This window comes from Salmo salar, chromosome 04, assembly GCF_965601325.2.
Source record: "Salmo salar chromosome 04, fSalSal1, whole genome shotgun sequence".
Lineage (NCBI taxonomy): Eukaryota > Metazoa > Chordata > Actinopteri > Salmoniformes > Salmonidae > Salmo > Salmo salar.
In genome coordinates this window covers 87,121,607-87,134,106 of record NC_138294.1, presented here as the reverse complement: position 1 = coordinate 87,134,106, position 12,500 = coordinate 87,121,607, and the positions used below count along the sequence as shown (strand labels likewise).

Here is a 12,500-nt window from a genome sequence, read left to right as displayed (position 1 = left end):
TGTGCTTCCTCTCAGTGGTGTTGTGCTTCCTCTCAGTGGTGTTGTGCTTCCTCTCAGTGGTGTTGTGCTTCCTCTAAGTGGTGTTGTGCTTCCTCTCAGTGGTGTTGTGCTTCCTCTCAGTGGTGTTGTGCTTCCTCTCAGTGGTGTTGTGCTTCCTCTAAGTGGTGTTGTGCTTCCTCTCAGTGGTGTTGTGCTTCCTCTAAGTGGTGTTGTGCTTCCTCTCAGTGGTGTTGTGCTTCCTCTAAGTGGTGTTGTGCTTCCTCCCAGTGCTGCACATCACAGGGCTTCTACTCTAGATACATCATGTGGACATGTGACTAGCTCCAGTCACATAATTCATGTTCAGAGAGGACATCTGAGGAGAGACCAGCATGCAACTTGTTGGGTAAAATACAGTTTTTGTGTCACGTCATCAACATAGCCAGTGGTATTAAATGTTTGGAGAAACTGTTTAACCAGTTTGTGTAAGACAAAGACAAAACAAATGGAAAATGAAAAGTGAATCGGCGATGGCTAGACGTCGACCGCCAAACACTGCCCGAACAAGGAGAGGGACCAACTTCGGCGGAAGTCGTGACAATACTATTATTTGTACAGATGAACGTGGTACCTTCAGGTGTTTGGAAATTGCTCCCAAGGATGAACCAGACTTGTGAAGTTCTACAATTTATTTTCTGAGGTCTTCTGAGGGCTGATTTCTTTTGATTTTCCCATAATGTCAATCAAAGAGGCACTGAGTTTGAAGGTAGGCCTTGAAATACATCCACAGGTACACCTCCAATTCACTCAAATGATGTCAATTAGCCTATCAGAAGCTTCTAAAGCTATGACATCATTTTCCGGAATTTTCCAAGTTGTTTAAAGGCACAGTCAACTTAGTGTATGTAAACTTCTGACCCACTGGAATTGTGATTCAGTGAATTATAATTGAAATAATCCGTCTGTAAACAATTGGTGGAAAAATTACTTGTGTCATGCACAAAGTAGATGTCCTAACCAACTTGCCAAAAATAGTTTGTTAACAAGAAATTTGTGGAGTGGTTGAAAAACTAGTTTTAATGACTCCAACCTAAGTGTATGTAAACTTCCGACTTCAACTGTATATTTCATTCAAATGTTTCACCTTAAATAGCCATTGTCTCACGTCAGACGGCCGTCTGCACTGATCTGTCTGAAAATTCGCAAAGACTAATGGGATAGCTAAAAAGAAGTTTGGCTACAATATGCTGTCCTAACATTCGAAAATGTTACCAAGGTGACATCGTCCACTGAACCCCCTTTTATCCTCAAAAGAGTTAATCTGACCAAAAAAATTATAAACCTGTAGTTAATATTGACGTTTTCATGAGCAAGTCTTCACTACCTAATTCCAAATCTAGCTAAGGTGTTTTGTGGTGATAGAATCAGTAGTTATAGAAATATGTATGAAAATTAGCTAGCTAACGCGTTAACTAGCTAGTGTCCTCTTGCAGGCTGAACCGGTCTCAAATCAATCCACAGGAAGCGAAAGGTAGGGATGCTAACAACACCAGTTCACACACTCAATGCTGAATACTCCTCTAGCTAGCTAGTGAAGTTCTAGCTAATACACAAATGAGTTGTCATGACATCTGTTCTGCCGTGATTAGTGCACCCGAGTTCTACAGCAAAGCTGACTGCGCTCTGTGGTGTCATCGCGTTAGCCAAATGTTACAAAGTAGCCAAATCAAATTATATTCATCACATACGCAGGATAGAACTGGTGTAGACATCACAGTGAAATGCGTTCTTACAAACCTTTCCCAACGATGCAGAGTAAAAATAAATCCCCAACATAGTAACTAACGCGTATACAGTACATGAAGGCAGGGTAAAGTGACTAGGCATCAGGATAGATAATAATAAGGTATTTGAGGTAGATATGTACATGAAGGCAGGGTAAAGTGACTAGGCATCAGGATAGATAATAATAAGGTATTTGTGGTAGATATGTACATGAAGGCAGGGTAAAGTGACTAGGCATCAGGATAAATAATAATAAGGTATTTGAGGTAGATATTTACATGAAGGCAGGGTAAAGTGACTAGACATCAGGATAGATAAGGTATTAGAGGTAGATATGTACATGAAGGCAGGGTAAAGTGACTAGGCATCAGGATAGATAATAATAAGGTATTTGAGGTAGATATGTACATGAAGGCAGGGTAAAGTGACTAGGCATCAGGATAGATAATAATAAGGTATTAGAGGTAGATATGTACATGAAGGCAGGGTAAAGTGACTAGACATCAGGATAGATAATAATAAGGTATTTGAGGTAGATATGTACATGAAGGCAGGGTAAAGTGACTAGGCATCAGGATAGATAATAATAAGGTATTAGAGGTAGATATGTACATGAAGGCAGGGTAAAGTGACTAGGCATCAGGATAGATAATAATAAGGTATTTGAGGTAGATATGTACATGAAGGCAGGGTAAAGTGACTAGGCATCAGGATAGATAATAATAAGGTATTTGAGGTAGATATGTACATGAAGGCAGGGTAAAGTGACTAGGCATCAGGATAGATAATAATAAGGTATTAGAGGTAGATATGTACATGAAGGCAGGGTAAAGTGACTAGGCATCAGGATAGATAATAATAAGGTATTTGAGGTAGATATGTACATGAAGGCAGGGTAAAGTGACTAGGCATCAGGATAGATAATAATAGGAATAAAATAAAGACCATAACGAGTCACAGTGCCAGCTGTCAGAGTCAGATACATGCTGATTTCTGAGAACAGTCCCATAACTTTGGTGCTGTACAACTTCATCAACGACCTGGCAAACTAGCTAGCTACCGTATGGCCATTCAAACAAGGATGCACTAGGCTGCTAGCTGGAGCAGGTTTGCCATAGTAGCCAGAGTGTCATAGCTACTGAGAGCGGAGTGATTTTCATAACTAGTGTTAGGTGGACCAGCCTTTTTAGAGATGAGTTCCACGTCCTACAAGACAGACCGGTTGAGGCTCAAGTGTCGTGTAGGAGTGACGCCATCTGACGTGAGGCAATGCTTAAATGGCAAAATAATCTAATATCACGATTTACTTGATTTATATAGTTACACATTTCAAATATGGACTGTCTGGAGATATTTTACCCATGATGAGAATACCCATGATCTTGATAATTGTATTTTAAAGACAGTTGTATTTAATGGATTAAATAAACTGGAAAGGAATAAAATATCATGAGTAGGCGGTACCATTGTTGGGTACTGAGAACATGAAATATAATTATTCATGTCACTGAGGAAGAGAGGGTAATGTATAACGCTTACATTATGTCACGAAATGTTATTGTTAGCCATCAGGGATCCTCTGGGAGGAGAAGAGACACAGTCTGGTACCAGTCACCATAACAGCCTTGAGTTGGGGAGGAGTGAGCACTTTGGGGTGAGAGGTCAGGTCAGATGAAGTGAGGAAGAACAGATATCACTAAGGTTCTGTCTAGCAACAGAGATGCATTGGCTGTTCAGATGTGTAGGTGGAGACTCAGCATAGTTAAATATCAGTGCTTGTGTGAATATGTGGTCATCTGATGAAACTGTATTGACCCAATGGACGAATAAACTTGGTTTAAGCTTCCATAGTGTCCGTCGGGTTGTTACTCTGAAAATTAGAACCTAACACCATCAACATTTGTTTTCCGTTCATACGTGTTGGGTACATTTCCACAGTAGATTTGATGTGGTAAACGAGGAAATACTTTATTGTTAATTGATAAATAGATAAATCACCCCTTAGTCTGCTCATAAAGTAGAACTAAATCACCCCTTAGTCTGCTCATAAAGTAGAACTAAATCACCCTTAGTCTGCTCATAAAGTAGAACTAAATCACCCTTAGTATGCTCATAAAGTAGAACTAAATCACCCTTAGTCTGTTCATAAAGTAGAACTAAATCACCCTTAGTCTTCTCATAAAGTAGAACTAAATCACCCTTAGTCTGCTCATAAAGTAGGATTACATTTTTGTGATGTGTAATAATGTGTAATAATGGAGCTGTGAGTCAGGAAGCAGGTGCAGGTGAAACGTTTAATAAAACAACAAAACCAGGAACGAGACAATTTCATGTGGCTTCACGCCAGTACACAAGAATAATACCAACTGGTGAGTGAACATAAGAGAGTGACATATAAAGGGGAGGAAATTATGAAGGTAATGAAGTCCAGGTGTGAATCCTAATGATTAACAGGTGTGCGTAATGATGAATCCCAGGACCGGTGTTTAGTATTTGGAGGGAAGGAGCAGGAGAAGACACGATGACAATACCAACCAGAGGGCAAAGTAGTCTTGAAAAAATGTTGGCCCGCAATCAAGACTAAAAGATAACCTCATCATCCGCTTTAGGGAGCGGTAAATCACTGGCTAATGATGGTTGCAATTGAGTTCAGATATGTGGGTGATTTTAGAGCGTATTGATCGTTTAACGAGAGATCACCTGGCGATAATCTGGTGTGACTTTCAATGGTTACAATTTGCCCAATGTATTCCAAAGGTTACCTATTCAAAATTGAAAAAAGCACTAACTCATTTGAGCTATCTTTGTTGCAGGTACATGGTAATAAAAATAAATGAGAAAAAACTCTGAGGAAGGCCTTGAGGCCGATACATAAAGCTTAATAAAGAGCAGTAATACTATCAAGAGCAGCGTGCAGGTTTCTTATTTATTCTCTAAGGTTCACTGTTCCAAAGGGATAGTAAATATATACAAAATAACAAAAAACATCACAGGTCCATACTTGCAAACTCTTGATTAAACCGGAGCTAGCAGCGTGAAGCCACAGGGCTTCAGTATAGAGCACACAGGTCAGGGGCATCTGACTGTGGTAGTTCCACATCATTATGTCGGTCGCTTATTCACCGCCAGAGAGGGAATTAGATGTAAAACAGAGAGAAAGATGAGAGAATTAGATTGAAATCAGAGAGAAAGACAAAGAGAATTAGATGGAAAACAGAGAGAAAGACAACGAGAATTAGATGGAAAACAGAGAGAAAGACAACGAGAATTAGATGGAAAACAGAGAGAAAGACAACGAGAATTAGATGGAAAACAGAGAGAAAGACAACGAGAATTAGATGGAAAACAGAGAGAAAGACAGAGAGAATTAGATGGAAAACAGAGAGAAAGACAAAGAGAATTAGATGGAAATCAGAGAGAAAGACAACGAGAATTAGATGGAAAACAGAGAGAAAGACAACGAGAATTAGATGGAAAACAGTGTCTTCTACCGAAGTCGATGCCCCTCCTTGTTCGGGTGGTGCTCGGCGGTCGACGTCACCGGTCTTCTAGCCATCATTGATCAGTTTTCCATTTCCCATTGGTTTTGTTTTGTCTTCCTACACACCTGCTTCCAATCCCTATTCAACCTGAACCCGGTGGCATCCGTCTAGCCATGCCTCAGGGGTACGACAGAAGTGCTGCGAACTGCCAGGGTTTCCTACTCCAATTGGACCTGTATCTGGCCACGGTCCACCCAGTTCCAACGGACCGTGAGAAGAGTTTCGCCCTCGTCTCGTGCCTCACCGGGAGAGCCCTGGAGTGGGCCAGCGCTGTGTGTGAAGAGGGAGATGCGGCGTTGGACCATTATGAGAAGTTCACCCGCCGTTTTCTGGCAGCCTTCGACCACCCATCTGAGGCAGGAGACGAGGAGCGTCCAGGATTTTGCACTGGAGTTCAGGACCCTGGCAGCCGTTGCGGGATGGAATCACATGGATCGATCATTACCGCTGCAGTCTGCGTGAGGACGTCCGTCGGGAGCTGGCCTGCAGAGACACCACCCTCACCTTCGACCAGCTGGTGGATCTGTCCATCCGGCTGGACAACCTGCTGGCTGCTCGCGGACGTCTAGATCGGGGTCTGGTGGTTCCATCCTCCCGCACCCCCTCTCCTATACCCATGGAGCTGGGAGGGAGGGTGCACATGGAGACTGGAGGGGGTTCCCGCTCATGCCCCATCTGTGGCCGCAGAGGTCACACTGCTGGTCGGTGCTGGGTAGGTTCCTCTGGGAATCGAGGTAGCAGGCAAGGCGTTCTGGCGCCACCCCAGGTGAGTAGGCACCATTCTCATCCAGAGCCCTCTGTTGCACATATATTTGTGTCTGTTACTTTTCCTGATTTTTCCCCGCGTTCCCAGCATAAGGCGCTAGTAGAACCAGGCGTGGCTGGGAATTTCATTGTTCAAGCTTTTGCTCGTAGTTTAGGGATCCCCATTGTACCCGTGGATGTGCCTTTCCCCGTTCACACCTTAGATAGTCGACCATTAGGGTCAGGGTTGATCAGGGAGGCCACAGCTCCTTTGAGTATGGTGACGCAGGGGGGGTCACAAGGAAAACATTTGTATTTTCCTTATTGACACTCCTGCGTATCCCGTGGTGCTGGGTCTACCTTGGTTAATTAGTCATTTTTCTTGGCCACAGAGGGCTCTCACGGGGTGGTCGTGAGAGTGCTCAGGTAGGTGTGTAGGGGTTTCCATTGGTGCTACTACGGTGAAAAGTCCAGACCAGGTCTCCACCGTGCGCATTCCCCCCGACTATGCCGATTTGGCTCTCGCCTTCTGTAAAAGGAACATATCTCTCCGAATCCCTGCATCAGGGGTACATTAGGTCCTCCATTTCACCCGTCTCCTCGAGTTTCTTTTTTGTGAAGAAGAAGGATGGAGGTCTGCGCCCGTGCATTGATTATCGAGGTCTTAATAAAATCATGGTAGGGTACAGTTACCTGCTACCTCTGATCGTCACGGCGATTGAGTTAATGCACGGGGCGTGCTTCTTCACTAAATTGGATCTCAGGAGTGTGTATAACCTGGTGCGTATCCGAAAGGGAGACAAGTGGAAGAAAGCATTTAGTACCACTTCAAGGCATTATGAGTACCTCGTCATGCCGTACGGGTTGAAGAATGCTCCATCAGTCTTCCAATCTTTTGTAGACGAGATTTTCAGGGGCGGGGTGTAGTGGTATATATCGATGACATTCTAATATATTCCGCTACATGCGCTGAGCATGTGTCCCTGGTGCGCAAGGTGCTTGGTCGCCTGTTGGAGCATGACCTGTATGTCAAGGCTGAGAAATGCCTGTTCTTTCAACAGTCCGTCTCCTTCTTAGGGTATATCCTATCCACGTCAGGAGTGGAGATGGAAAGTGACCGCATTGCAGCCGTGCATAATTGGCCAACTCCAACCACGATGAAGGAGGCGCAGCGATTTTTAGGGTTCGCCAATTACTACAGGAGGTTTATCCGGGGTTTTGGTCAGGTAGCTGCTCCCATTACCTCACTGCTGAAGGGGGGTCCGGTGCATTTGCAGTGGTCGGCTGGGGCGGACAGTGCTTTTAGGCAACTGAAGGCTCTGTTTACCTCGGTTCCTGTGTTGGCTCATCCGGATCCATCTTTGCAATTCATAGTGGAGGTGGACTCATCCGAGGCTGGGATAGGAGCCGTGCTCTCTCAGCGCTCGGGTACGCCACCAAAGCTCCGCCCCTGTGCCTTCTTCTCTAAAAAGCTCAGCCCGGCGGAGCGAAACTATGATGTGGGGGACCGGGAGCTGTTGGCTGTCGTCAAGGCTTTGAAGGCGTGGAGACATTGGCTTGAGGGGGCTAAACACCCTTTTCTCATCTGGACTGACCACCGGAATTTGGAGTACATCCGGGAGGCGAGGAGTCTGAATCCTCGCCAGGCAAGGTGGGTCATGTTTTTCACCCGTTTTGTGTTTACCCTCTCTTACAGACCAGGTTCCCAGAACGTTAAGGCAGACGCATTGTCTCGGCTGTATGACACAGAGGAGCGGTCCTTGGATCCCATTCCCATAATCCCAGCCTCTTGTTTGGTGGCACCGGTAGTGTGGGAGCTGGACACGTATATTGAGCGGGCATCACGTACAGAGCCCGTTCCTCCTCAGTGTCCAGCTGGGCGTCTGTACGTTCCATCTGCTGTCCGCGACCAATTGATCTACTGGGCTCACACGTCACCCTCCTCTGGTCATCCTGGGATTGATCGGATGATGCACTGTCTTAGTGGGAGGTACTGGTGGCCCACTTTAGCTAAGGACGTGAGGGTTTATGTTTCCTCCTACTCAGTGTGCGCCCAGTACAAGGCTCCTAGACACCTACCCAGAGGTAAGTTACAACCCTTACCCGTTCCACAACGGCCGTGGTCGCACTTGTCAGTGGATTTCATAACCGATCTTCCACCTTCACAAGGTAACACCACGATCCTGGTCGTTGTGGATTGTTTTTCTAAGTCCTGTCATCTCCTCCCTTTGCCCGGTAACCCTACGGCACTACAAACTGCGGAGGCTCTGTTTACACACGTCTTTCGGCACTACGGGGTGCCTGAGGATATAGTGTCTGATCGGGGTCCCCAGTTCACGTCAAGGGCCTGGAAGGCATTCATGTAACGTCTGGGGGTCTCCGTCAGCCTTACCTCGGGTTTTCACCCTGAGAGTAACAGGCAGGTGGAGAGAGATAACCAGGATGTGGGTAGGTTTCTTCTACACCTGCATTGCTTCTACACCTGCATTGCTTGCTGTTTGGGGTTTTAGGCTGGGTTTCTGTACAGCACTTTGTGATATTAGCTGATGTAAGAAGGGCTATATAAATAAATTTGATTTGATTTGAGTTTCTGAGGTCTTATTGCCAGGACCGGCCCGGGAGAGTGGGCAGCGTTCGTGCCCTGGGCAGAGATGGCTCAGAACTCGCTCCGTCACTCCTCCACTAACCTCTCTCCCTTTCAGTGTGTGTTTGGGTATCAGTCGGTTCTAGCCCCTTGGCATCAGAGTCAGACCGAGGCTCCTGCGGTGGATGACTGGTTCCGGCGCGCGGAGGAAACCTGGGACGCTGCTCACGTCCACCTTCAGCGCGCCGTACGGCGCCAGAAAGTGGGCGCAGACCGTCACCGCAGTGAGGCCGGACAGGGTCTGGCTCTCGACCAGAAACCTGCCCTTCCGCCTGCCCTGCCGGAAGCTGGGTCCGCGGTTTGTGGGGCCGTTTAAAGTCCTGAGGAGAGTGAACGAGGTATGTTATAGGTTAAAGCTTCCCCCCCATTACCGCATTAACCCCCTCGTTCCATGTGTCTCTCCTCATGCCGGTGGTGGCTGGCCCGCTCCAGGAGGCTGAGGTGCTGGAGGTTCCTCCGCCCCCACATTGAGGGGGCCCCGGTGTACGTCGGGCGAGGGGCCTTCAGTACCTCGTGGACTGGGAGGGGTACGGTCCGGAGGAGAGATGCTGGGTTCCGGTGTTAGATCCTTCCCTGCTGCGAGAGTTCCATCGTCTCCATCCGGATCGCCCTGCACCTCGCCCTCCGGGTCTTCCCCGAGGCTGGTGTCGACGCGCTGCTGGAGCCGCGCGTCGGGGGGGAGGGGTACTGTCACGACTTCTGCCGAAGTCGTTGCCCCTCCTTGTTTGGGTGGTGCTCGGCGGTCGACGTCACCGGTCTTCTAGCCATCATTGATCAGTTTTTCCTTTTCTATTAGTTTTGTCTTGTCTTCCTACACACCTGGTTCCAATCCCATTCATTACATGTTGTGTATTTAACCCTCTGTTCCCCCTCATGTCCTTGTCAATGATTGTTTGTATGTTATGTACTCGTGTATGTTGTATCGGTGTGCGACGGGTTGTTTTTACCCATGTTATTTTTGTACGTTGGTTTTGGAGTTCGTTTTTTGTTAATAAAACTACTCCAGTTTAACCAAGTTGGTTTCTCCTGCGCCTGACTTCCCTGCCACCTACACACACGACTATGACAAACAGAGAGAAAGACAGAGAGAATTAGATGGAAAACAGAGAGAAAGATACAGAGAGAATTAGATGGAAAACAGAGAGAAAGATACAGATAGAAGATATTGTCCCTGGATTGCGATACTATGGCAACGCAAATTGGCAGCTCCAGGTGACTGGTTTTCCTGCTCTCAGAGGGGGACGGTGTGTGTGTGTGTGTGTGTGTGTGTGTGTGTGTGTGTGTGTGTGTGTGTGTGTGTGTCTGGGTTGGTTCTTGTATCCTTGTGGGGACCTAAAATCCCCAAAAGGCCCCACAAGGATAGTAAAACAAGGAAAATGATCCCACATGGGGACATTTCCCACATCCCCATGAGGACAAAGACTATTTTAATCTTAGGGGTTAGGTTTAGGGTCAGGAGTTAGGTTTAGGGTTAGGAGTTAGGGTTAGGAGTTAGGAGTTAGGTTTAGGGTTAGGGAAAATGGGGGTTTGGGTTATATGTTATTGGGTGCTTTACGCAAGCAGCAGGTGTGTAGAAGAAGTTGTTGGTGTGTGACTGATAACTTGGCAGTCTGGTGTTAGAGCTGTAGTACAGTACTCACATTAACAGGTTGCCAGGTGCAGACATGGACCTCTCCTCTCTACTTCTGGGACACTCAAAGGGGTTACCGAACGACCTCTTCCGCAGCATGGCCTTCACCAGGATCTGAATACACACACACACACACACACACACACACACACACACACACACACACACACACACACACACACACACACACACACACACACACACACACACACACACACACACACACACACACACACACACACACACACCGATCAGATGATGCACACTCACTCACCTAAAACACACACATGCACTTGCATTTGTGCAGGCAGGAAGGTACACACACACACACACTTCAGGCTCCTTTAGGTTCCTTACCACGGCAGAAAGGCTGGGGACAAACTTGACAGAGTTCTGCACCTCCTCTTCAGTGACCTCCACCGCGGTACAGTGTTCCTCCTCTAGAGGTAAGGGGTCACAACCATCCTGGGTCACCCACGGGTCCAACTGAGACACACACACACACACACACACGCACACACACACAACAAGAATGTCACAGTGGTATGTGCCTCGGGCACTACTAGACAAACCCTCACTTGAGAGATATACAGATGCAGCCCCCAGAAACACACAGCACCCAGAAATACACAGCACCCAGAAACACACAGCACCCAGAAATACACAGCACCCAGAAATACACAGCACCCAGAAATACACAGCACCCAGAAATACACAGCACCCAGAAACACACAGCACCCAGAAACACACAGCACCCAGAAACACACAGCACCCAGAAACACACAGCACCCAGAAATACACAGCACCCAGAAATACACAGCACCCAGAAATACACAGCACCGAGAAATACACAGCACCCAGAAACACACAGCACCGAGAAATACACAGCACCCAGAAACACACAGCACCCAGAAACACACAGCACCCAGAAATACACAGCACCCAGAAACACACAGCACCCAGAAACACACAGCACCCAGAAACACACAGCACCCAGAAACACACATCACCCAGAAACACACAGCACCCAGAAACACACAGCACCCAGAAACACACAGCACCCAGAAACACACAGCACCCAGAAACACACAGCACCCGGCGAAGAGAAAGGGGGAATAAGAATCTAAAGAATGTATTGGACAGACTGTAGAACTGCCTGCTGCTGTAAACAGTCTTCTAAAGCCCAGTCTTCTAAAGCCCAGTCTTCTAAAGCCAAGGCTGTCTAATGTCAGGACTGACAAGGAGAGAGACAGAGAAAACACACACACACACACAGAGAGAGAGAGAGAGAGGGAGAGAGAGAGAGAGAGAGAGAGAGAGAGAGAGAGAGAGAGAAAAAACACACAGAGAGAGAGAGAGACAGAGAGAGAGAGAGAGTGAGAGAGATAAAACACACAGAGAGAGATTGAGAGAGAGAGAGACAGAGAGAGACAGAGAGAGACAGAGAAAACACAGAGAGACAAAGAGAGAGAGAGAGAAAACACACAGAGAGAGAGAGAGAGAGAGAGAGAGACAGAGAGAGAGAGAGACAGAGAAAACACAGAGACAGAGAGAGAGAGAGAGAGAGAGAGAGAGAGAGAGAGAGAGAGAGAAAAAAAACACAGAGAGAGAGAGAGACAGAGAGAGAGAGACAGAGAAAACAGAGAGAGAGAGAGACAGAGAGAGAGAGAGAGAGAGAGGCGATGTACATGGTGTGTCACTGTGTCAGGGGATGACACCAGGATGTCAAGGGCTTTCCCAATTAAAGGTCTGGCTAGTCAGAACTTCCCCTGTGTGTGTCGGGGACTTAACATTTCATGGAAGAACAGAACACGTTTTAGAACCAGTCATTTGATGTGTGTTTGAATGAAAGCAGGGCAGGGTTTTTGAAAGAGACTGTTAATAGCCATCCGTTTCAGAGAAGAATATGAATGGGGTAGGAGTTGCATACATTTCAGTGACATGTCTCTTCATGGACATTAATATAGCAATAGCATCTAGTTTCTCCATGGCTCTCCATATCCCACAGAGGGCTAACAGAGGTGGCCATCTTACTGGGGTAGGTTATGATTTTACTGTGTATGACAACATTTGGAGATGGGCTTTCTCCCTGCCTCTAATGTATACGTTTGGCTACTGGTGTCAGTTAGACCACTGGTGTCAGTTAGGCTACTGGTGTCAGTTAGGCTACTGGTGT

At 46.7% G+C, this 12,500-nt stretch overlaps 1 protein-coding gene across 2 annotated transcripts in view; it reads right to left on the bottom strand.

Annotated features, from left to right (window-relative positions):
* Positions 1–12,500, bottom strand: part of LOC106603934 (calcium/calmodulin-dependent protein kinase kinase 1) — a 156,775-nt gene that overhangs the window by 2,899 nt on the left and 141,376 nt on the right. For both annotated transcript variants that reach the window (XM_014198188.3, XM_014198189.3), the window contains exons 15-16: positions 10,682–10,810; positions 10,335–10,438 (exon numbers count right to left, since the gene is read on the bottom strand). In XM_014198188.3, coding sequence (XP_014053663.1) covers positions 10,335–10,438; positions 10,682–10,810 — 233 coding nt within the window. The remainder of the gene's footprint in view (positions 1–10,334; positions 10,439–10,681; positions 10,811–12,500) is intronic.